We start from the raw sequence: 27,551 nt of genomic DNA on the forward strand, positions 1-27,551 counted from the left end.
ATGACTGGACCATAATAGTGAATTAAATTCAAGCGTTTAATGAGATCTCAAGCGTTTAAGCATTACAAAGTAAAGTCAAAAGTACAGAGACTGACCATAGATCTTATTAAGATCTCATCGGATCAGATTTGACCCTGCCCCCTCTAAAGACGCTACAAAAACCCTAGCTACTAATCCCTATAAAATTGAGAATCAAATTCTTTCTCAGGATTTTCGGTTCATCGAGTCTATGGTCTGATCATCTGTATGAAAGATCTGGATGATTTGATCCGGAGGATCAAATAAAGAGGAACATTCATCCTAGCCATCAAATGAGAAAAGTTCTGGATGATTTGATCCGGAGGATCCGGAGGATCTGGATGATTTGATCCGGAGGATCAAATAAGGAGGAACATTCATCCTAGCCATCAAATGAGAAAAGTCCTCTAATGAGTCCTCTAGCCATCAAATGAGAAAAGATCTGGATGATTTGATCCGGAGGATCAAATAAGGAGGAACATTCATCCTAGCCATCAAATGAGAAAAGTCCTCTAATGAGTCCTCTAGCCATCAAATGAGAAAAGATCTGGATGATTTGATCCGGAGGATCCGGAGGATCTGGATGATTTGATCCGGAGGATCAAATAAGGAGGAACATTCATCCTAGCCATCAAATGAGAAAAGTCCTCTAATGAGTCCTCTAGACATCAAATGAGACAAGATCTGGAAGATTTGATCCAGAGGATCAAATCAGGAGGAACATTCATCCTAGCCATCAATTGAGAAAAGTCCTCTAATGAGTCCTCTAGCCATCAAATGAGAAAAGATCTGGATGATTTGATCCGGAGGATCCGGAGGATCTGGATGATTTGATCCGGAGGATCAAATAAGGAGGAACATTCATCCTAGCCATCAAATGAGAAAAGTCCTCTAATGAGTCCTCTAGCCATCAAATGAGAAAAGATCTGGATGATTTGATCCGGAGGATCCGGAGGATCTGGATGATTTGATCCGGAGGATCAAATCATGAGGAACATTCATCCTAGCCATCAACTGAGAAAAGTCCTCGAATGAGTCCTCTAGCCATCAAATGAGAAAAGATCTGGATGATTTGATCCAGAGGATCAAATAAGGAGGAACATTCATCCTAGCCATCAAATGAGAAAAGTCCCACTAGACACATTCAATTTTTTCGGTTGCTGTGATTCTTGCGACGTTTTTCTATTTACATCTCAAACAATAATTTTTCTGGATATCTTCACTGGATCAATTTTCAGTTCAAGAGCTAGTTGAATCTCAGTTAAATATTATAGAAATTAGTAGTTAAGGTTTTAGTTGTGGTCTCAGGGGGGGGGGCAAAGCTGATCCAATAGCTTATAGTTCATTTTGCTGCTGTAAGCAATCGCCATATGGACTTTTTTCTTTTTTTTTGGCTAAGATGATAAATAACAGTCCAAATAGGGATAAATCCTTTTACTAGATGACGAAAAAATAGTAGAATATACTGGATATTTTGATCACATATACAGTGACCGTCATCGGCATTTATGCTCCTGAGTATAACTGCTGATAACGGTCACTGTATAATGAGATCGGAATAGTCAATATTTTTGATTGTTTTTTACCGTTTAATTAAAGGATTTGTTCCTATTTGAACTGTTATTTATCCTTACGGAAAGGCAGTGTGGCCTTTGAAAATACCTAAGTTAACTAAGATCTTCCTAAGAGCCTAAGTTCCTCCGTAAACCATCCGAATCATCCGGAGAATTCATATTGACGATTGAAGCATATACTTCATAGAAACCAAGATCTTGTAAAATGAAGTTTTATTTTTATATTTACTGTTACTTCATTTGCCAAAACCTTACATTTAGCGTCCCAATTCCAAAGCAAAAATGAGCAAAACGTAAAGCTTTTCATTTTGACACAAGTTCAGCTCCATTACTATAACTCTTGGATCATAACTGCTGGAAAACTTCACAGGGTACTAGGCCAAAATCTAACTATCATTTTGTTCCCATTTGCAATCCATGAGCAATTTTTTAGTATACGTTTATTAACTCGTCATGAAAGACAAAATAAATCTGATACCAGACCAAATTGCCATGTTCTATCACACTAGCCGCTTGTAGAAACCCCTCATTTGACAAATAAATTGACTTAAAAAATAAAAACTTCGAAGGACATTGACAAGGAAGAACATTTTTGATTATGTTTATGTTACACCATCTTGTTGAGAAAGTTTTTAATATGTTTGTCTATATTTGTTATTTATCTGTTTGAGCCTACATAAATTCATTTAAGTACGTTTGAATACTCAAATTAGTCAAACTAGAAAATTTGTAGTCTAATGGCCAAAGTATGTAGTGATCTTGGGTCATTGATCCTTATTTCTAGGGGATTTCAGGTATTTGTAGATACTTGCTACCTAAAACAACTAAATAGCTGCAAACCGTTTTTAAATAGTTTAGGTAGCCTAATCATTTAGCCTTGACAAGATTATTCGCCAGAAGAAATTTGTACGTTTCGTTTGCTTTTTTTTTCAGATATTCCATAATTTTTATGGAAAAAATTCCTTTCGATTTTACAAATCTCTGTTCCTCAGTATATATATATATATATATTCTTCTTATTGGTAAGGAACTAGACACATTAAAATGGTGTTTCGTGCCATAGTCCCATGGAGCACGGTGACATTTAGTTGATGTGCATACACTGTAAATGAATATTTTTGTTTCAGCATGAACAACCAGTTTTGGATCACTCAAGACCATTGATTAAAAAAAAAAAAAAAAAAATCGTGATTTTAAACTACAGTTACCGTTATTTACTAGGGGGATTATTAACAGAACTTCGATGTTTTAAAGAATTAGGGCCATCTAACGTGATATAACCATTGGTTAATATTTCTCTTTTTCTTTTTCGAAGCTGAATCATATTAATGACATCTCAATTTCTTTTTAGATGAAACTGATTTATTATTATCTCTTTCAGATATCCAACTTAGTATTACGTATCATCAGTGTTGTAACTGATGTATTATTATCTCTTTCAGATTTCCAACTTAGTAATTATTGGCACATGCATTGCTGACCTTATTTGGGCATTAGACCCAAATTTGTTTAAGGATGCTACCATTTCTGACGCAGATATATACAGTCCTGTTATAAAAATGGTGACTTTTGTAAGTAATTCCCCACTATAATAAAATTAGCCAGACTATTTTTTGGATAAATCTTCCTATGGTATATTATACTTTTTCAGTAGTTTTTGTTGCATTTAGAGAACTAACTTAAGGATGAAGCGAGTCCCTAGTGAATCCAAAATTTTTCAGGGGCTTTGGAGCCATAAAATAAATTTAAAATCCTGTATAAGAGCTGCATATTCCTTTTTTTTATTAATTAATAGTAAGTTTGAGCTTTATACTGAATAAATACTTACGTCTAATTTTTTAGTGTCATGTAATATGTTTTCAATAGGTTTTTGTATTTTAAATTTTTTGTTTTCAACAATTTATTGTATTTTCAACAGGTTTTTAGTGTTGCATGATAACTGAAAGTAATATATAGGGCTGAATAAGGACAAAAAGAAAACAATTACATTATGCTTTTTTTTTGTTTTTTTAGTGTTATGCAGTTGAAGTTTGACATTTCCGTTTAATGTTGTATCTTGAAACGTAAAATAATGGTTGGGCGGATACAAAATGTTGATTTATAGATATTTTGAAATTGCTAAACATACACCAACAATACTGGAGTGTCATAAACCATATAAAAAACCGCAAGTGTTATTAAATACAAAATACCTAAATACTTAATGCTTAAATAATTAACACAAAATGTTTAAATAATTAATACCTAAATAATTACATACTTAATTACTACATTTTTGCCTGGAATGTAACATATACAAGATATCTGGTAGGCAGGAGATTTTTTTCTCTGAAATAAGAATTTTTGTTTGACATTGATTTTCCTCTCTCTTTATCTCTCTATCTCTTACTCTTTGTTTCTCTCATACTCTCTCTATTTCTCTCCTTTTCTCTCTCTTTCTCTCCTCACCTCTCTCTTTTACCCTCTCTCTTCGTTAGCCTCCATGTCTCTTTTCCTCCATCTCTCCTGGCTCTCTTTTTTTCTCTCTGTGTATCTCTGTTTCTCGAAAATGAGTAATCTATACTGTATTCACTTTAATCATAATATCATAATGATCATCATCCGAGTTAAAAAGAGTTCACTTGAGACTCATATGCTCGATATATTAAGCTGACCGGGATGTAATAACTTGTGTTTATGTTTCTTTTTTCACCTGTTTAATTTTGAATATAGCTTTGAAAGTTACCACCCTCCCAATTCAAATGATAATTTTCTATTTGAATTAAAAGAAACATAAAAGCCTCATCTATCTGAAACTTAGAGCTTAGATTTGAAAGCTCAATTTGAAGATCAAGAAAAATATGCTGCGAGTAATTAGAACAATTTGAAAAATTAAACCATTTGAAAGAAAAATAGTAACTACCATGTTAGATGTCACTTTATTTAAGCTAAAATTCATATGAATTCTTTAATCCTATTTTGGAATAGTTGCTCCCAAGGCCGTATCCATGATTTTTTTTTTCGGGGAGTGCTTTACACAAGAATTTTTTTCGGGGAGAGGGTTTACACAAAAAAAACCTCGAAATACGCATAAAAAATTTGTTTATATCCATTTTTGTTACGTTTTTATAAGTCAGACAAGGATTTCTGGGGGGAGGGGGGTTTAAAACCCCTAACGCCCCCCTCCTTGGCTCCGGCCTTGGTTGTTCCTGACTAAACCTCTTTTCAGATACTCGCTTTGATTTTAACAGTTTTTGGCAAACGAGAAGGCATCAGAACTTCCGGAATTCTCTTTACATTTTGGCTGTTAATGACTGTTTGCAGTGGAATTACCTATCGAAGTCAATTTTTAAAAGCTGTAGTTATGGTTAGTATCTCTTCGTTACAATTATTGTGCTTGATAAGTTAATTATTGTCTGATAAGGAGTCATGGCCAAAGAATTCATAAAGTTTGCGTCTGATTAGCAAATATAAAGCAATATAAGCTACCTAACAGTAAAAATTAAGGAGTGGTTCGGATCTTAAGAATAACCTAATATCATTGACATATTGAAGCTAATTTTAAACGGTATTTATTGGACTTTATCTGTTTAGGGCATCGATTGCTTAAAGATTGATTTTTCTAGGATCAAATCTCCAAAGAAAGCCAGATACGCTTTTACAGGTAGGGCATTCATCATTGCCAAGTAACACTACTACTACTAATAACAACTCGCTGCAGCACCAAGTCACCTGAAGCCAACACATCTACACACGATCCTCCTCCTTCCCAATCTGTCCAACGGCACCCTCTTTACACCCTCCCAAGAAGTTCCTATGTCCATTTAATATTTCCTTACGGCATCCTCCCACCTCATTCGGGGACGACCTGCTTGTCGTTTTGTCCTAGACTGTCGCCTGACAAAATTGATATTGGGCAATCTTTCATCCTTCACCTGCAGAAGGTGTCCTAGTCACCTCAACCTTTCTCTCATTATAGCCCTAGAAAGCGGGACTGACTCGCATCTTTCGTAGAGTTTACTGTTTAAGATACAACCAGTCAGTCTGGTACCCAAAACAATCCATAGTTCTGGAAAACATCTAGCAATCCTCCTCCATTTTGAGAAACGCCCTCGCTTCAGAAATATACTTGACCCCTGTCATCATTAGTCATCATTTTAGCTCCTGATTTTCTAAGCTTTGTGCACAGACTTACCTTTCCATTCATTCAAACTTTTTTCAACTATGAGAAAACACCCTGAGCCTTGGCTATTCTACTTTTTACATCTGCACGGTACCCACCACAGTAATGAGAATATAGGATACAGTAGCGACAAAGGCTATACTCTCCATTAAAAATATGTAACACAAATCTAAAACCACACAAGATTTATACTTCACCTTCGCACACGTGCGATTCCGATGTACACATCACGATGAGCTTATAGTAAGCGATAAAAATACAAATGAATGTGCATTGTCAGTTTAATACACATATTCTGATAGTTAGTAATCAAAATGTTAATATTATTTGATTTATTAAAGCTATTAAAGTAAGAAAGTTCATATTTTTTTCAGTAAAGTGCAAATTATGTTCTGGCCTTGGGAAGGCATAGGAGTTTTGAGCCCAACTTATGTTAATTTATCCTCGTTTTGAGTTTGTCTTGGTTATTTATTGTAATTTCTATTCGTTTTGGGTTTCACTTATTTATCGATGCTGATTTGTGGTAGTTTCACGCTTGATAGATTATTTGATTTATTTTTGCTCATTTTTTGTTTAATGGAGTTCTTTACTTTTCTTTGAAAAACTTATTTTGTGGAAACAGTTTTTTTAAATTAATTCCTGTTCGTTTTATATTGACATAGTCTTTTCAGAGAAAAAGAAAATAAAGAAAATCGTTTTTTTTAAGAATTTATAGTTTGGCATGCTATTTGTATGCTGGAGAAAAATTTTCAGCAATTTTTATAGTCAGTGATCCAAGGCTCGCTATCGTTCAAAAAAAGGGAAGGGATGGAACAGATCAGACGCAGTTAGTTTAAGGTTGAATTCGATGGTAATCGGGGGCGCTTACAAAGAATATCGGGGTGCACTGGTTCGCAAGTGCGTAGAACATTGTCATTTTAGCCTATAAATTCAAATTTGGCCTATAACGATGTCATACCGCCCTTGATTTTTTTTTTACATGGTAAAATTAACTAAAAACTTTATAAACTTGACACATTTTGAATCCTAAGAAAAAGTACTTTCACCTGGTGTTTTTAGTTTTTCCCCCAAACTTTTATTTCTTTAGTTAATTCCTATTTAATTTTGAAAACAAGGTGTTTTTTAATATACTTTTTCTTAGTTTTTTCGGTTTTTCTGAAATTTTTGCCTGCTTAAGTATATTTTTTATGCTTTATTTGAATTTTGCTCGTCATTACGAGTCAAACTTCGTGACTTTTTTTCAAAACATATTAATTCTTGAGCAATTATTGATTTTTTCTAAATAGCGTCATAGGTTTCAGAAATTAGCCTACAATGACCAATTAAAAAAAAAATTAGCTGTTAAAAAAGATGCAAACAAATCAAACTGCACTTCATTCGAACCGTCCGAATGGCCTTTTCATGTTGTCAATAAAAACAAAGTTTAGACTCGAATCTGCAAGAATATATAAGCGTCTAAACAAGAAAATCCCCCCCCCCAAACAAAAGAAAATTTTCTGAATGGTGGCGTTTTAATATAAATATTTTAAACACAACCAATAATTTTTATTTCACCAAACGATAGATCGCTCTTTTTTGAATCAAATAATCTATTTACATTCTATACAACTAATATTTTTATCCAGGAAAAAAACAAAAAAAAAACAACAGATACCTCGTTCTGCGATCGCATGCGCGAATTTGGTTTCCACAGCAAAAAAAAAGCCGAGCATCTTAAATATCGGGTTTTAGTTGCATAAAGTACTTAGCCATAAAAGGCTAATTTCTCCTTTATAGGCTAACATTGTCAAGTTCTACATTAGTGCGAGTATGTGCATTCCGATATTCGTTTTAAGCACCTCAGATTATCCTGGAATCCGTACTCAAACCAACTGCGGCTGATGTGAGCCACCCCCTCTCTTTTTTTGAACGATTGCGAGCCTTGGATCACTGACTATTGCATAAAGTACTGAAAACTACGACATAAAAGGAAAGGATATTCCGGCAACAACGATTTTAGGGGGTGTCAGTTGTCTTGTGTGAAGTACACAATGTTGGTACAACTAGTTATGAAGCATGTGAACAGGTAGGAGATACGTTGGACAGCATTGCTCCTCTTTTGTCGAAGCACAATAAGTTCAGATCCACCATAAGGAATCATAGCCTCTGGATCAACTATTTGCATCTTATCCGTACCGGAAACGACTAGCTTTATGCTGAAAGAGCTGCGGACTAGGGATCACACTTAAACGCCATAAGAGAGATGATTCCGATTTTCTTCCCATCCGGAAACCATAAATATGCTACAGCTGCACTCAACTACCTAGAAGAAATGCTACGCCTGCCTGAAAAAACACTAGAAGTTCACAGAGATTTTGTAAGTTGCAATTTTTTTGTTAGAAATACAACCATGCCATTTTGCAGCATTGCATGTGATCTGGCTTTATATTCGATCGTGAATCTGGACATCAAAGGTCATCGAAGAGTTTCTGGTATCTTTGGTGCGACAACGAATGAAAATTCCAGGGATCGATATCTGGCTACTCTCCCCTTTCTCACAGCAGCCACCAAAACGCTGAAAACAAACCTGAATATCGATGACGAGGCAATGAAGCATCATGAAGATACCACTGCGTTTACGAATCTGACAATAAAAGGTAAAAATCGGGTTGTGGACTTGGTAGAGTTGCTTGGAAACCCATTCAAGACGACAAGAACAGAGGTGTACAACTTTATGACAGGGGATATAGCTCCAGAAGCCGTAGCAAATAGTCTGCTGAACTTCCGAGACATTGGCTTCAAAACCATGAGCTCATATCTCGACGTGACATCCACGAAAGTAAAAGTTGGCATAGTACAAACTTTCGCCTCTGTTGCCAAAAAAGGAAAAAAGAAAGAGCTATAAAGACACATTTTGGGGAAACTAAGCTGCTTAACGAGCTCTGCATCTTGGACATTCGACACAAACTTCGTCCTTCTGCGAGTTAGTGCAGTACGATCTTCAGCCATATCTAGGCTCACTTGCAGCATTATCGTCAATTCGCAGGGAGCCTCACTTAGGAACTGGCACAAAGTCAACAGCCTTGAACTACATTCTGCAATAGTCTGCCTTGCAGTCATGGCCATAAATTATTCTACATACACTTTTTGAAGACTCTCCTCGATGTGACTATGTAGTTGATGTCATGCGTGTCTTAGGGTGTTATCGACCAGAACAAAATGAGACGCTAGCAGATGTTGGAATAAGAGTTTACGATGGGATTCTTAGGAACATACCCGAAGATTGTAAGTCTATCCATTTGGTTAGTGACAGGTATGACGGTCTTAGTGACAATAGAACCCATGATGGCTACTCGTTCAACCTCAAAGAAGTATCTATCTGTCGAGAAAGAACAGGAGATCCTAAAGGAAATATTTCCAGCCCGTTCACTTCCTCCAGCAAAGTTGCAACACTCTGGGACGGGATTCTCAGTAGTCGCTCAGCCAAAGGTCAACTCTTGAAAGTTCTTTTCGAGGTCTGGGAGTACAATTTTTTGACCCGTCTGATGGTTTATCTCGCTGGAGGTTTCGAGAGTCAACATAGAGCTGTTACCGCTACGCCTCATGGAAGCTCTGTTGATGACGATATCTCGTCTTGCCATGAGGAGATAGACACTCGGATATTATACCACACGGAAGTTGCCGCAAGACGAAAGAGCGCACTTGTGATAATATAAGCCAACGATACTGATATTGTCTTACTAGCTGCATACTACTTCTAATATCTTGCTAGTCTCGGCCTCAAGCAGCTCTGGGTTAAGTTTCCGTGCTACTTCATACCTGTGCATACGGCAACATAAAAACAAGGAACAGCATTTTGCAACGGCTTGTCGCTTTTCCACAGCGTGATTTAAAGTAAACTTACATTATTTCTGCATAGAATTGTAAAGGTCCACTTTTTTCGAGCTGCGAAGGCTTCGGAAACTTTGCTGGGGTCTTTAGGTGCGGAAGTTCGAACCCTTGCAGAGAGGCCATCATCTGCGCAAAGTGATGGTTTAGTCAAATTCTGTAAGCAGCTTGTGGTTACAGTGTATGGCAGAGGTGAGACTAACTTCAATAGTCTGAATGATCTTCTAGCACTTTTTTGCTCAAGATTGGAGGATTTGCGGCGTTTACCACCAACTGATATCTCGTTTCTGCTTCATTCGAAAAGGTGCATTTTCCAGTCACTGATTTGGATCCAAAGCCACAAGCCCTGTATTGATTTACCTCAGGCTACTGATATGAGCTGAAGAATTAAAGATGATGACCTAAAGCCAGACCTAGTTTCTGAGATGCCGCATGGGCTAGACTCGCTTTCTTTTTGCAACTGTGACAATACGAGGTGCGACTGGCGATGTAAATACTCAAAACGGGTTTCTATGACGGCGCATGCAAGTGTTATGCTGACCCCCAAAATGCCTACTTTTCAATGTGAATCAGAACGAGTCCAAAGACGAAGATGAAGAAGAAAAAGAGATTTGAGCCACCGTTTCATGTTCAGTTTTAAGTATTTGATTTTTTATTTGTTTTGATATTAAACTGCTAATGCAGTCGTCTATACCTTACTTTCAGCTGATCATGACATTTACCGTCTACTACATCAGTGGCCGTTGACCCGATCTAACCAATTGGATCATTGGCCCCTGCCACGCTGGGGTTTAAAGAAAATAGTATCTTAAATCAGCCTTAGTCACCTCTGCACCACACGGGCTTCGCCATCTTGAGGCTCGTATGTGAGCCTACGTAAGCCAGATTGTATCTACTGCTACAGTAAAAATAAATAGTTGCTTAAGAATTAAGATTTTTTTGAAAAGAGGCACATCGTTTGACTCGTAACGACGAGCAGAATTCACACAAAGCATAAAAAATATAACAAATTCACGCATGCGATTGCAGAACTAGGCATCTTTTTTTCCTGGTTAAAAATATTAGTTCTATAGAATGTAAATATATCACTTGATACAAAAAAGATCTATTGTTTGGTGAGATAAAAATCAGTGGTTGTCTTGAAAATATTTTGAGTAAAACGCCACTATTTAGGAAACTTCCTTTTTTTTGGGGGGGGGAGGATTCTCTTGTTCAAACGCTTGTATATTCTTACAGATTCAAGTCTCGACTTTATTTTTATTAACAACGTGTAAAGGACATTCTGACGGTTCGAATGATGTTCAGTTTGATTTGTTTTGATTCTTTTTAACAGCTAAAAAGAAATTAAAAAAACTTGGCCATTGTGGGCTAATTTTTGAAAGCTATGACGTTATTTAGAAAAAATAAATAGTCGCTCAAGGATTAAAATTTTTAAAAAAAGAGGTACATGGTTTGACTGGTAATAACGAGCAGAATTTAAAAACATCATAAAAAATGTACTTATGCAAGCAAAAATTTCAGAAAAATCGAAAAAACTAAGAAAGAGTATATTTAAAACCAATGTTTTGAAAATTGAATAAGGGTTAACAAAAAAAAATAAAGGTTTTGGGGAAAAACTAAAAATATAAGGTAAAAGTACATGCTCTTAGAATTCAGAATATGTCAAGTTTATAAAGTTTTCAGTTTATTTTACCGTGTAAATAAAATCAAGAGCGGTATGATATCGTTATAGGCCAAATTTGACTTTATAGGCTAAAATGACCATGTTATACACGCGTGCGAACTTGTGCACCCCGATATTCGTTATCAGTACCCTCAATTACCCTAGAATCCACCCTCAAACCAACTGCAGCGAATGTGAGCCACTCCTTGAAAGATAACGGTCCCTAGATCACTGACTATTAACAACATACTTAAAACTCTGCACACAAATAGTAGTGATTAATTTAGTTTCATACCTCCTCTAGTTGACCTGAAATGGAAAACTTGATACCATTCGCACAAAAATCTGTTTACTCTCTTTGATAGCTTGGATACACTTACGCTATTTTTATTTAGTTAAATTTTAAGAGCAGAAGCAGCCCCGAAAGTTTGAACCTAATACCCTCAGTCGTTCTTGGGATACTGCTGAGATGCCTTATTGGGAATTAGCATTAACACAGTGCATTTTGATTTAATCTTATGGCAACATTCAGTTTTTAAACATAAAGTCAAATGGGAGTGTGGGCGTGGGAGGTGGTTTAGTTTCCATCCAATCACTTTCGACTATTAAAAAGGGCATTAGCCCTTTCTATTTCAATCGAATTAGCCCTTTTCGTAGTTCTTACGACAACTCCTTCGAGTCAAAGTGCCCTGGTCTAAACAACAACAACAAAAAAATAATACATTATACCCACATCGATCTTTACTATAAAAATGTCAAGCCTTCCAATCACTTTCGACTATTAAAAAGAGCACTAGGCCTTTCGATTTCCGATCGAATGAGTCTTTTTGAGTTTCTACGACAACACTTCCTATAAACACCTTATATGCCCCCAGGGCATAAATTACAACCCTTACCTTAAGGACTGTGAGGGTGGTTGTCATCCTCTAAGACCTGTTTTACAGAACTTTCAACTACGTTAAACAAAATGGCTATCTCAAAACTTTGATTGGCTGTGTCTGGGAAAATGGTGGGCGTGAGAGGGGCGTTAGTCTTTCTCTAATCACTTTCAACCATTAAAAGAGGCACTAGCCCTTTCAATTTCCAATCAAATGAGCCCTTTTGAAGTTTCTACGTCAACGCTTTCAATAAAAACCTTATATGCCCCCAGGGGATAAATTAAAATCCTCGCCTGAGGGATGGGGGTTGTCATCCTCAAAGACCTAATATCCAGAACTTTCTACTGCGTTGAACAAAATAGCTATCTGAAAATTTTTATTGGATGTGTTTGGGCGAATGGTGGGCGTGAGAGGGGGGTTAGTTATCCTCCAATCACTTTCAACTATTAAAAAGGGTACTATCCCTCTCATTGTCCAATTGAATGAGCCCCTTTTGAAGTTTTTACGACAACACTATCATCAAAAACCTTATATTCCCCCAGGGCATAATTTAATACCTATGCCCTGGGGACTCTGGGGGGTTTGTTATCCTTAAATACATAATTTTCAGAACTTTCAACTGCGTTGAACAAAATAGCTATCTCTAAACTTTGATTGAATGTGTTTGGAGAAATGGTGGGCGTAAAAGGGGGCTTAATTACTCTCCACTCACTTTCGACACTTAAAAAGGGCAATTTAAATTTCCAATCAAATGAGCCCCTTTTGAAATTTCTTTAACAACTTTCTCTATAAACCTTGTATGCCCCCAGGGCATAACTTTCAACCCTTGCACTGAAGGCTCTGATGGGGTTATCATCCTAAAAGACCTAATTCCAGAACTTTCGACTACGTTGAACAAAATTGATATCTAAAAATTTTGATTGGATGTGTTTGGGGAAAAGGTGGCCGTGAGAGGGGGGTTAGTTGCCCTCAAATCACTTTCGACTATTAAAGAGTGCAGTAGCCCTTTGAATTTCCAATCGAATGAGCCGTTTTTCAAGTTTCTAGGACAAAGATTTAAATAAAAACCTTATATGCCCCCACTACATATCTTATAACCCTTGCCCTGAAGACTGTGGGGGGAGTGTCCTGCTCAAAGTATAATTTCTCGAACTTTAAACTGCGTGGAACAAAATGGCTATCTAAAAAATTTTATCAGATATGTGTGGGGAAAGGGTGGGTGTGGAAGGGGTGTTAGTTGCCTTCCAATCACTTTCAACTATTAAAAAGGGCACTAGCCATTTCAATTTCCAATCAAATGAACCCTTTTTGAAGTTTCTACGACGAAGCGTTCTATAAAAACCTTATATGCCCCCAGGGAACAACTTACAACCCTTGCCCTGACGGCTGTGGGGGAGTTTCCTTCTCAAAAACATAATTTCTTTCCGGAAATCCACAACACTGAACAAAATGGCTATCTAAAAATTTTAATTGGATGTGTTTGGGGAAAAGGTGGGCGACAAAGAAGAGCTAGTTGCCCTCAAATCACTTTCGACTATTAAAAAGGGCACTAGCCGTTTCAATTTCTAATCGAATGAGCCCTTTTTGAAGTTTTTACGATAACACGTTCTATCAAAACTTTATATTCCCCAAGGGCATAACTTACAACCCGTGTCCTGAGGGCTCTGAGGGGGTTGTCATCCTCAAGGACCTAATTTACAGAACTTAAAACTACGTTGAACAAAATGGTTATCTCAAAATTTTGATTGGATGTGTTTGGGGGAATGACGGGCGTGGGGGGTTAGTTGCCCTCCAATCACTTTCGACTGTTAAAAAGTGCACTAGCCCTTTGAATTTCCAGTCGAATGATCCTTTTTTTGTTTCTACTACAACACCTTTTATAAAAACCTTATATGCTCCCCAGGGCATAAATTACAGCCCTTGCCCTGAGGATTCTGGGGGAGTCTCCTCCTCAATAACATAATTTATATCTAGAAATCAACTACGCAGCACAAAATAGCAATCTAGAACTGATTATTGGATGTATTTGGGGGAATACAGGGGATTGAAGGGCTATTTGTTGCTTTCCAATCACTTTCGACTATTGAAAAGTACACAAGCCACTCCAATTTCCAATTGAATGAGCCCTTTTCGAAGTTTCTAGGACAGCTTCTTCGATACGGAGTGCCTTGCTCTAAAGGAAAAAAAAATAAATGATACATTATGCCAACATCGTTCCTATATGCCCTCATGGCATAGCTTAAAACACTTGCCCCGATGGTTGTGGGGGAGTGTCCTCCTAAAAAAGATATTTTCTATCTGAAAATCAACTAAGCTGAACAAAATGGCTATCTAAAAATTTGTATTGGATGTGTTTGGTGGAGTGATTGGCGTGGGGGCTAGTTGCCCACAAATCACTTTCGACTATTAAAAAGGGCACTAGCCCCTTGAATTACCAATCGAATGAGCCTTTTTGAAGTTAATAATGAAAAACTCTTAATTGTAGCGTTGTACCGTCCACCATCTTGTAGTAAGATAAATATCATAAGTAGATTAGAAAATATACTAGTTTACCTTTCAAGTCGGCATATTCCATTCATGGTCCTTGGCGACTTTAACATAGACCTATTGAGATGTTTACCTTTAGACCATCATGGGATTATTGACAATATTCTCTTGCCTTATACATGTGAGGCTACGTCTGTGATCATGGATGAATCATCAGATCATTGTTTAGTTATGTGAGATAATAATATTCAAAAGACTTTAATTAGGGAGATCATTACAAGAAAAAGAAATCTTTCACTTAAAAATATACATAATTTAAAAGTAGCCCTTGGTGACGTAGATTGGAGTGAAGTTTTAGAAGAGAGAAATCCTAATAGATCGTTGAATATTTTTTATAGAGTATTAAATGAACGATTAGACCATCATTGTCCTTATAAAAAAATACATCGAAAGCAAGTTTTTCCACGAAAACCATGGATTAATGAGTCACTCCTGAGATCAGTTAATGAAAAAAATCGTCTATATAAGATAAGACTGAAATATCCATCACCTGATAATATTAAACAATTTAAAAATTATAAAAATCTGTTGGTGAAAACTCTTAGAATGAGTGAGAAAAAGTATTTTGAAAACTCTCTTAGGATTCCGGATTCACCCCAAAAAACATGGGATCTAATTAAACAAAAGATTGGAAACAATTGGAATAATTTTTACCCACATTTATTAGTATAAAAATGGTCTTGAATCAAAGGGAAATGGAGTTATTGCAGAATCTTTCAGTGCTCATTTTGCTAGTATTGGTTCTGATGTTGCTCTTGGTCTTGGCTCGACTTCCGTTCATTCATATAAAGAATGCCTTCGTCAATCAGAGGATACAAGTATGTTTTTAACCCCAGTTAGTCCTGATGAGTTCCAAAAAAATTTAATAGATTTAAATAATGGTAATTCATTAAGTTTGGATGGACTTTCAACTAATCTTTTGAAACACCTTGCATCTGTAATTCGTACACCTCTTGTTTATATTTTTAATTTGTGTTTATCTTCTAGGGTATTCCCTACTAAATGGAAAATTGCCCGAGTTATCCCACGGTATAAAAAAGGTGATAAAACTAATGTTGATAATTTCCGACTTATTGCAATAGTTTTTCCTTTGTCAAAGATTTTGGGAAAGTTGTTTCACAAAAGAATTTTGTCTTATTTAGATAAAAAAAATCTTTTAACTAAAAGCCAGTTTGGGTTTAGACCGGGTCGTTCTACTGAACAAGCAGTTGCAGCCCTTTTGCTTAAAACTAATGACTCACTGAATAAAGGTAATTATGTATCATGCATTTTTTACGATATAAAAAAAGCATTTGATACTCTAAATCATTCCATTTTGTTTGAAAAATTGAATCACCCTGGATCTCGTGGAAAGGCGTTGGATTATATTAATTCATATCTACGAAGTTACGGATTCTGAGTAGACCTACAAGGCCATCTGTCTCAGCCCAACTCCCTGGATGATATTGGAGTGCCCCAGGGGTCTATACTTGGACTGTTACTATTTTTTATATATATTAATGATTTCCCTAATTGTCTATTCTATAAGGATAGCCTAGCACTTATGTTTGCAGATGATACAGGGGTATCTGTTGAAGCTAAAACCCCTTCATTATTGATCGAGAACATGGGGTCTGAAATGAATTCAGTTACCCAGTGGTTTTCTTTTAATCGTCTAGATCTCAATTTGTCTAAGACAGAATTTATGGTTTTTGGGAGATCTAAGCAAGGAGTTGCTAAAGTTGGGATTGATGAGTTAGTTGTTTCTGGGTATAAAATATACCCGGTTAAAATATATAGATATTTAGGGATTATTCTTGATGGCCTCTTATGTTTCCGTAATCATTCTGTCCATCTCCGTATTAAATTAGCTCAAAATTTAGGATGTTATATATATATATATATATATATACACATATATATATATATATATATATATATATATATATATATATATATATATATATATATATATATATATATATATATATATATATATATATATATATATATATGTGTATATATATATATATATATATATATGAATGTCTATATATTTCTTAATGACCGGTTCCTCTTTTTCAGGATCCAAATTTTTATGCATTCACTTTTGTAACATACATGGTATACTACCCCTTCGTCGTTCTACTGTTGTTTTTGAATTGCTTCTCAGATGCCCCACCAAGCAACCATCATCTGAACTACCAAAGTGACGTAAGTTACATTTATAAGCATTCTAATTACCAGTCTGACTTTGGGGTTCATATTAATATGGAAGTGCAATATTTTTTCACTGTCTAGGCATCATGATAGAGTGAGTCACGGCTCATTATAACCAACATTTTAAAGAATCTTTGGGAAACTATTGAGTGAGAAAAAAAATTGTCATTTAAAGCAGATTCATGAATTGTAACCGTTACTTTGATTATTTTAATAGTTAAACTTTATGGAGATTAAATGAAAAAAACAAGTTTTTTAAACTGAAAGTAAGGAGCGACATTAAAACTTAAAACGAACAGAAATTATTCCGAATATGAAAGGGGATGTCCCCTCCTCAACGCCTCGCTCTTTACGCTAAAGTTTTTTATTGTTTTAAAAAATAAAGTCGTGAAACAGAGTCAAACTTTAGCGAAAAGAGCGAGGCGTTGAGGAGGGGACAGCTCCTTTCATATACGGAATAATTTCTGTTCGTTTTAAGTTTTAATATCGCTCTTACTTTTAGTTTAAAAATCTTGTTTTTTTATTTAATTTCTGATCGTTTTTCAGTTAATGCAGCTTTTATTTTGGCTCACCGTCATTGAATAAGTAAACAAAATTTGCATAAAAATTACTTTTCTTTTGCTAAATGGCTGTCTCTAAATTTGGTTCTGAGGTAATTTACAAATTAACTTACGTAACGAACTTCTATATTCGTATATTTTTCTTCTGGCAAAATATACAAAGTTGCAGATTTTTGCAGATATGAGCTTGAAACCTATGTAATAGGGTTTTCTGATATGCTGAATCTAACGGTGTGATTTCATTAACATTCTTTCACTTGTAGGGGATGTTTCCCCCCTCTTTAAAAAGTTAGATAAATTTTCACAGGCTCGTAGCCTTTGATGAGTAATACTAGACTTGATAAAAATTTATATATTTAAAATCAGCATTATAAGCCCATTCTTTTGATACATTTATTCACATCAAAATTCCGTTTTTAAAAGTTTCGATAACTATTGAGCCGTATCGCTTGTTTTTTTTATTATTTTTTTTATTACGTATATGTTATTACGTATATGAGGGGGTTCTCCCCTTAGTCAATACCACGCTCTTTACGTTAAAAGTTAATAATTTTTTTTAAATCACAAACTCCTGAATCACAAAGGCCGTTTAAATAGAATAGATAGCTCTTTTGAAAGCGCTAAAAAAAACTGTAGCGTAAAGAGCAAGGTATTGACTTGGGGTAGAAAACCCCCTCATATACGTAATTATTTCTGTTCGTTTTAAGTTCTAATGTTGCTTCTTACTTTCAGTTGAAAAAACTCGTTTTTTTTAAATTTAATTTCTGATCTTCTTTTTAAATAATGCTTGGAAATCCGACGCCCCCTTCATAGAAATGTCCCTTACCCCAAAAAAACATCATCCACGGAAAGATTCTCTCGAGGAACCCCCTCCTCCAGCCCCCCCCCACCAGAAAAAAATCCTTCCTGAAAATGTCTGTATACTTTCCAATAACCAATACAATATGTAAGCAATGGGCAAAGTTCATAACTTGCAGCCCTTCCCCTGAGAACTGTAGGGGATTAAGTCATTCTTAAAGACCTATTTATTAGATTTTCGACTATGCTGCACAAAATGGCTATCTCAAAATTTTAATTGGGTGACTTTGAGAAAAAAATGAGCGTGGGAGGGGGCCTAGTTGCCCTCCATTTTTTTGTCACTTAAAAAGGGAACTAGAACTTTTGATTTCCGTTCCAATAAGACCTCCTACGATATTCTAGGACAACTGGGTCAATACGATTACCCCTGGGGAAAAGAAATAAAAAACAAAAACAAATAAACACGCATCCGTGATCTTTCTTCTGGCAAAAAATGGAAAATTCTACATTTTTTAGATAAGAGCTTGAAACCTCTACAGTAGGGTTCTCTGATACGCTGAATATGATGGTGTGATTTTCATTAAGGTTCTATAACATTTGGGGGGTCTTTTCCCCTTTTTTTCGAAAATCAGCAAAATATTCTCAGGCGTGGAACTTTTTATGGGTAAGATTAAACTTGATGAAACTTATATATTTGAAATTAGAATTAAAATCTGATTCTTTTGATGTATCTATTGGTATCAAAATTCCGTTTTTTAGAGTTACGGTTACCATTGACCGGGTCGCTCCTTACTTACAGTTCTTTACCACGAACTGTTTGAAAATAGATTCTGAAAAGAGCCCAAAATCCCAAGAAAATGCCGTCAGATCGACACAAAAACTGTACGATTGGAATCACTATGGTTTTAAACCCCGTGTAAGAGAATTGAAGCCCCTCCCCACACCTCGAGCAAATCTATAGTTCAAATGCAAGATCTTCATCTGAAATTTACATACCCCCCAACACCGACAGTTAGATCAGATTTTTCTCCTAGAATTGCCTGTGCTAGAGAGTGGAATGCACTTCCGAAAGAGCTGAAACCATGTAGGTCTCCCAGCTCGTGGGAGGATATTTTCATGGAGGAGTTTTTCATGGGGGAGGGAGAAAATTTTTTCATGAAGGAGGCACCGGATTTCCCAGCATTATTTAAAAACGATCAGAACTTAAATAAAAAACAAGTTTTTTCAACTAAAAGTAAGGCGCAACTTTAAAACTTAAAACCAACAGAATTTATTATGTATATGAGGGGTTCTCCCTCTCGTTAATGCCTCGCTCTTTACGCTAAAGTTTTTTTGGTACTTTCAAAAGAGCTATTTATTCTAATTAAACTGCCTTTTTGATTCAGGGGTCAGTCTTAAAGAATTGGAACAAAATTTGAAGTTAAGCGTAAAGAGCCAGGTATTGGCGAGGGGGCGAACCCCTCATTTACGTAGTAATTTCTGTTTGTTTTAAATTTTAGTGTTGCTCCTTACTGTCAGTCGAAAAAATTAGTTTTTTTAAATTTAATTTTCATAAGGAAGAGCACTGATGCTTGTTTATTTGTTGATTGTTTTTCCCAGGGGCGATCATATCGAGCCAATAGTCCTAGAAGACCGGGAAAACATGAAATTGAACGAAAACTAAAAGTTCTAGTGCCCTTTTTCAGTGACCGAGAATATAGGAGGGAAACTAGACATCCTCCCCCGCGCCCTTTCCCCAATTACATCCGATCGAAATGTTAAGATAGCAATTTAATTCAGCTTAGTTGAAAGTTCCAACGCCTATGTCCCTGGGCAGGGCCGGATCGAGGGGGGCTAGAGGGAGTGGCTAAACAAGCTTAAATGGTAATATTTTTGCAAAATTGTAATAGTTACAGCATTGATGGTGTGGTAGACGACAGTACAGTCTAAAATGCCCCCCTCCCTGAAAAAATCTAACTCCGGCTCTGTCTCTGGGGATGACATATCCCTCCACAATCCCCGAGGAAAGGATTGCATTTCATGCAATTTGTCCATTGTTTCCATATTACATTTGTTTTAGGAAATATACAGATATTTTTTGGGAGGGGGGGTAAGTTTCTGCAGGGGAATTTCCCCTGGGAGGGAAGTTTTCAGGGTGAATTTTCGTGGGAAAACGATTACACAAAAGGGGAGGGGAATTTCCTGGCATGATTCGAAAACAAAAAAGGTGAAACTGCTCGAACCTTCCCCTACTTTCAAGAAAAAAAAAAACAGTCTAATTTGCGCTGGTTATAAGTTTCAGCATGAAAACCGCTAACCTCTACGGATGGTTCCGCGATGATCGTCCCTAGATTTGACAAGCATAAGCACTAATTTGACAGTACCATTTTTGTGTCTTGGAGATGATGTTTTCCCAAAACGCATCGCTAAATGGTTGTGTGATGAAACTTGGCAGTAATTGAAACAAACGTCCCAGCGAGATTGACCAAAATTCGTTAAACTAGTCATCTATACTAAACACAACGATCATTGTTTTTTTTTTGTGGTCTCAAAACCTTTAAATACCCCAAATTGAAATTTCAGATTATTGTAGAGACTCACAAAATATATAGAATTTTTTTACTTTCAGAGACCTTCGCCAGAATTGAGTGCCTCATTTTTATCAAAGTTGACCTTTTTCTGGCTTGATCCCCTGGCATGGAAAGGATATAGGAGAGCCTTAACAATGGCTGATCTCTGGGATCTAGTCCCTACGGATAGCTCTGCATTCGTTGTGCCTCGATTTGACAAGCATTGGAACAAATATCTCACGAAAAAGTAACTTTCGTTCTTTTTCATCTGTATCTGAAAAATCGGTATCAAACTTCTGCTTTTAGTTTCAATTATTTTTACTGAGCCTATTCTCCTGTCAAGTATAAGTATTGTATATGAGTATGTACAAATAGGTGTTCAACTTCGGCTTTTAGTTTCAATTTTACTTACTGATCCTTTTCTCATTTTGAGTATAAGTAATGTACATAAGTAAATACAAATAGGTATACAACTTCTGCTTTTAGTTTCAATTGTATTTACTGAGCCTGTTCTCATTTTAACTGTAAGTAATGTATATACGCATATACATTTATACATATAGTATACAGTATATGCACATAAAACCGGTATCCAATTTCTGCTTTTAGTTTCAATTGTATTTACTGAGCGTATTCTCATTTTAACTGTAAGAAATAAAAGTGTACAAGTCTTGATATTTTTGCTGACTTGACTTTTTTACTTTGACTTGACTTGACTTTATTAACCAAAAACGCTATACACAAAATTTTAGAAAGGAGAAAGAAATTCAAATCACACATCTCCTTTAATAATAAAGGAAAAATAAATTGCACTTCAATAACTCTCACGGACCACAGAGGAAGAAAGAAAGAAAGGAAGAAGAAAGAAAGATAGAATTAGAGAAACCAAAAAAATTGCTGGCCTAAAAATAACTCAAATATTCGAATTTCAAAGATAAGACTTGCCTGCAAAATTGAAGTTTCTACTGAACGAAAGAAAAATTTTTTGGTTTCATTTTATTTCTATAGTAATTTCAAGAATGACCTCCAGTTTTTCCATCACCTCATAATTTCAAGAAAAATTTGTATTTATATTTCGGCTAAAACTACTATTACTACTACTAACAACTCACCGCAGCACCAAACCGCCTGAGGCCAACACAGCTACGCACGCTCCTCCTCCATCCCAATCTATTAAAAGTCTTCCTCTTTACACCCTCCCAGGCAGTTCCCATTTCCTTTAAATCTTTTTTATGACATCCTCCACCCCAACCACGAACGACCTGCTTTCCGCTTAGCCCTAGACGGTTGGCCGAAAACGACAGTCTTCGGCAATTTGTCATCCTTCATCCGCAGAACGTGCTTGGCCATCTCAACCTTTTTCTCATTATTTTGTTTCTTTTTTAATAGTCTGTTTTTTGTGTTTTTTTTTTTTTACTTTTCTTTCAGTCAAATTTTTAAAATGCTAGACATAGATTGGATTTGTACTCTCTCGTAGCTTTTATTGTACTTTATTTCACGCTGCATTAATATGTTAGAGACATTGAGAAATGTCTTAGAATTTTTAGGCTCTTCAGAGTATAGAATTCTTTTTAATCAAAGAATGAAATATTGTACATACGCTCACAGGCAAAGGTACATGGAGACACTTTACCAAGGGAGGAGAGGGCGGCCTAAAAGTTTCTTAAGGAGGACTAAGGCTTAATAAAATATTGTTTTCTTGGTAAAAGCTCAACATTCCTCCAAAAATTGCAAAAGTTTAAGGCTTTCTGTACAATTTTGTACATAGTTACCTCGTGGCCGTTCGCAGTTAATTAAAATAATTAAAATTTGAGCTCCTTCGTGCATACGTTGGGAATGTTTTTTTTTCTGGAAATGTTGTTGAGAAGTAGGAATTTTGGGAAACCAGAAGTGTGAATTATCAAAATTCAAAATTGATTATAGAGAGAGGTTATTATAGGATATGCTATAAGCTTTCAATGTTGTACGTGGTTAGGTATCATATATTGTTATAATGGATGGATTTAAACTACAAAAAAGACAAAATTCAAGAATTCTTTCAATACAAGTAAAAACCAATTAAACTAAAAACAAGAGTTATTATAAAATATCAAAGAAAAAGCTGTCATTGTCCGGAAAAACTTAGCAGGAGATAATTTGTCACTCACCTAAAATAGCCTACTAGATTGGAGAAGAAAGAAGTAACTTGATTCCACAGATTATATTCAATCTACTAAATTTAAATTGCTCTTTTTGCACAGTCATCATTTTATATTTAATTCAAAAATCTATTTATTTTCAAAGATCAACCTAAACCCTCGAATTACTGCTACAAAAAATATTTTTTCTTTTGTCTACTGCATTAAGTCTCTCCCTCTTCTAATGTGTTGTCTTCAATAATACTGACATGTTCCAGTTGACAAAGCTAAGGAGACCCAGGCTTGAAAAGTCTTCAGACTACTTTTCGAAAAAAAAGATAATCTTCCGAAAATTTAAAATCACTCTTCAAGCTAGACTCACGCCCAACTAGAAATATTGGATGCATTTACTTTTAGTGTATAAGTTAAAAGAAGAATTGAAATAAAGATATGGTACCTCTCAATTTTGAGGATTGATGTGCTAAGATTGCTGGATTTGCATTTTTATGTTGTATTTTTATTAGGGCCCGACCGATATATCGGCCAACCGGTATTATCGGGCCGACATGGGGGAATGTGTCCTTATTGGACAACGGCAGAAAAATATCGGATATCGGCGGATTGTTTTTTTTTTTTTTTTTTTTTTTTAAGCACTACTCATCCAGAAGATTGTGCCAGATTTTCTCAGGTAATTTTTGTTTTTCCGACCATGGTGGAGAGAGCAGCAGAGGTGAGTCATACGAAGTTAAAGTATATTTGCTGTAAGTACTTGTCAATACACACCTGGTGCAGCAATTTTCGAAATGTATGGCGAGTTCAAGAACGTACAACTTAAAACAAAACCATTAAAAAGAATACAATAAACCATACATTTATGTTTAATGAATGTTCACTTGGGTGGTTAAAAGATAAAAATTCAATCGATTAAAAACATAATGTCCAGTCAGGGGCGCGGCTAAGCGGGGGAGGGCTTGTCGCAAAGTGGGGAGGGGAATCTAAGGTGTCTGCGCCGTGTGCCGACACATTGGAAAATTTACCTATTTACCTTGGAAATTTAGCTTTTGTGTCCGCATTTGTCGGCAAACAGGATTATTTTTTTTATACATTCTTGAAATCCCTCCTTCCAACTTAAAATTCTACCTGCATCCCTGTATCCAAACGAAGAACAGTAGACGCATTAAGTTTGACTGAGTGCCTGTTTGATAACATGGTTGCAACTTCAACATGTAAGGAAGAAGAGTCAGCAGACAATATTGATCAGCAACTTAAGAGGTACATGAGTGAGGTTGTCATTGACAGGAAAAAAGCTGTAGGATAGATTGGTGGTGAAATAACAGCAGTCGTTGTAAGAAACTGGCACGACTTGCTCGGAAGTCCCAAACGAAAGATTTTCAACACAGTTGGGAGCATTTATGATGGCAAACGAAGGTCTCTAAAAGAAGAAAATGATGAAAAGTTGTGCTTTTCGCATTACAACTTGCCCCAGTTGGACTAAATTTATTCAGCACTGTACAAACTAGAACTTTATTTGGTTCAATTATTTTTCTAAATTTTTTCTAAATAATTCTTTTTGCATTATTTGGAATACACAGTGAATTATTAAGGCTGTTGTGCAGTGTGCAGTGTGCTTTAGTGTGCAGGGAGAAACATGTGAACATAAATATGGGTAGAAAATACAGGGTTTAAGCTTTAGGTAAGGTTTTATTCCAGAAGGAAACTTATCGGCAAATATTACCGGTATCGTATCGGTGCGGTAACCGATATATTGGTATCGGCATAGGGCCCCAAAAATCCAATTCGGTTGGGCCAAAATTTTTATTTTTCATTTTTATGCAAAGTATTATTTTTGGATTCAATTAATGATATTTTAGTCACTTTTATTTACTCAGCAAGTTTTCAATTATATTTAATCAATTGTAGCTGTTATAATGCCTATTTTATTTTTCCTTATTTATTTCCAGGTATCCGAAAGAAAATAAAAAAATGACCAATGGAACCATAGAAATGAAAGAAAATGAAATAAGGGAGAAAAAAGAAAAAGTTTTCATTTCTCTAGCTCCTGTACTGCTAAAAACCTTTGGAGTACAATTGCTCGTAAGTGGCATTTGGAAGCTTCTCGCCGATTTATTGGCTTTCGTTAGTCCTCAAATTCAGAGGTAAGTGAAAAAAAATTAACCTAGATGGCGTATGTACAGAGCTGCAGCAACCTTTGGTCGTTTTTGTCGACAAAAGGGTTGCAGGAACAATGTTTTTGTTTTCTTTCTTCGCCGTACAGTAACAGTTGTAGTAGTCGGTCCTTGAACATTTTTTAAAGGGTGTGTCCTCTTTTTTTCTCTTAAGGAAGTAATGGCCGACTCCTTAATTGTTGTCTTTAAACACGCTTTTTCCGAATAAAGCTAACTTAATTTTATATTTTGTGACAACAAAATGATTTGGTGCTTTTGAAATGCACCAGAAATACATTATTCTGTTACTTTGCCCCAAAATATAAAACCCAACCTAAGCTTTGGTGTTATTTCAAAAATTCAACATACGCAATATAAGGCTAAGATACCTTGCCCATGGGCGCCCATAAGCTGAATTCCAGGGGGGGCAAACCTCGTCTAATTGGCACTTTTAATACTATATAATAGAAATCTCAGAACAAAAATATAAAAATAAGGCACCATCATTCAGCCAGGGGGGGTGGGCGCCCCCCCCCCCTGCCCCCCCCATATGGGCGCCCATGACCTTGCCTCTAAACACAATATCTATTAATTTGCTTTTAATATATTTAATGGCAGATGAGAATTTACTCTCTCTGTCAGCAAATTATTTCCACTAAAATACTTTAATAATAACTGAAAAACTATTTAATTGCGTTGAATTATTATCTTTAGCACCCATTGTTATTGCTCAACAGAATGGTGGGTTGGAATTTTCGTTTCTTTTTAATCAAATTCACAGTCTAAGGTATCTGAGATCCTTTTTCAGTAGGGTCTTCAGGCCACTCAAGGCCTCCCCAGCTTGTGAGAAGGGGAAAGTTTTACAGAAATGTAAGTACATCAACGGGAAGGCGGGAAGGCATGGACCATGGGGTATTTATCGTCTGGGGTGAGCAATAGAAAGTGGGATATCCTCGGGAGTCATAAATACATGTTGAACAGAAGGAACGCCCCTGTGATGTATCTGTATAGGGCCCCCTAGATATGGGAAAGTCCCAATCTTCTGCAAACCTTTCCTACAGTGGGTCAAACTTTATGGTCATGCATGATACAATCGTGGAAGGATCTTCTACAAGAGGACAACTGCGAAAAGGTGAATGATCTGGACATGGACACCAGTGTCAAATTGACGGAGTGTTAATTGACGGAGGTTTATCACCATCACTGATTTACCCTCGACACTTTTTACTGTCAAATATGAAGTGTGACCAAGGCCAATGTTTGAATGATCCCTAATATGCTACCACGTACGGGAAAACTGACGATCCCAATAGACCTAGAGCAATGTCCAAGTGGGACGATATTATAATTTAAAGAAAAATTGTTTGCAATATTGGTTCGATTAATATCCGAGCTTTAGCTAAATCTGGGAGATTTGGTCTTTTACTAAAATAAATTAATAAATACAAAGGAGGTGTAGTTGGCCTGGCGGATACGCATTTTCTTCGAATCAAAAAAGAAAATATCCTTGGAGCAACTTTTCTATTATTAAAACGTACGGACAATGTTCACTGGTAGAGTTTTGTTTTCATTCCATCCCCAACAGCTAAAAGATCTCGGATCAACTTCACTCCTATATCAGGGAGAATTGAGACCATCCATCTAAAAGAATACATTAAAAATATTTCAATCGTCGTATGCTCCAGACCGTGCTTGGAACGAAGAGGATTGGAATGAATCCTAATTCCAGTAAAAGAGTGTCACTGACCAGATACTCAAAAAAGAGAAATTAATCGTCATGGGTGATTTCACCGCGGTTGTGGGCAGTAGCCATCCCGGTCGGAAAGGTATGATGACCCATATAGACAAGTATGGCTTAATTCAAGAGGAGAGCAACAAATCAACTTCTGCAGAGAAGATGAACTATTTATCACCAATGTCAATCACAGTCACTGTCAAAAGGTTACATGGAGATTACCCAATGAAAGGTATGAAAATGCTATAGAATATATCCTGATATCCAGACGATTGAAATCAGTAATAAACTTGGATCCACTACATGGAGGAAATTTTAACTCAGAACAGACGCTGCTGATGTCCAAACTCAAACTGCGGTTCATACAACTCTCCAAGACAACACAAATTCATCAATTCTGAATGGAACTACTCTGAGACCCATACAAAAAAGACGCTTATACTGCTAAGTCAATCTACAAAACTAAGAGACATCCTGAGCATACCCACTCCCCTCACAACTCCAGATGATATTGACTGGTTGACTCAAAATGATACTTCTGCAATGCTAGAGACCATAAAAGACCTCCTTGATAGAAAGGATAATGATATAAGACCATGGATTACAGACATTATACTTACTATGCACGAAAACACCTCTACAACGAGCTCATTCTTTATCAGAGAACGTGTCACCTCACCATCTCCACTAAAATCTGAGACTAAATCGACCAATAGATT

General features: G+C 36.1%; 1 protein-coding gene across 1 annotated transcript in view; it reads left to right on the plus strand.

Moving 5' to 3' along the window:
- Positions 1-27,551, plus strand: part of LOC148951940 (ATP-binding cassette sub-family C member 1-like) — a 171,813-nt gene that overhangs the window by 12,157 nt on the left and 132,105 nt on the right. The window contains exons 3-7 of the mRNA XM_089089422.1: positions 3,035-3,163; positions 4,801-4,938; positions 16,774-16,902; positions 20,875-21,062; positions 24,894-25,088. Coding sequence (XP_088945548.1) covers positions 3,035-3,163; positions 4,801-4,938; positions 16,774-16,902; positions 20,875-21,062; positions 24,894-25,088 — 779 coding nt within the window. The remainder of the gene's footprint in view (positions 1-3,034; positions 3,164-4,800; positions 4,939-16,773; positions 16,903-20,874; positions 21,063-24,893; positions 25,089-27,551) is intronic.

The sequence above is a fragment of the Artemia sp. Qi Xiang Cuo genome, chromosome 5 (genome assembly GCF_049724085.1).
Source record: "Artemia sp. Qi Xiang Cuo chromosome 5, ASM4972408v1, whole genome shotgun sequence".
Lineage (NCBI taxonomy): Eukaryota > Metazoa > Arthropoda > Branchiopoda > Anostraca > Artemiidae > Artemia > Artemia sp. Qi Xiang Cuo.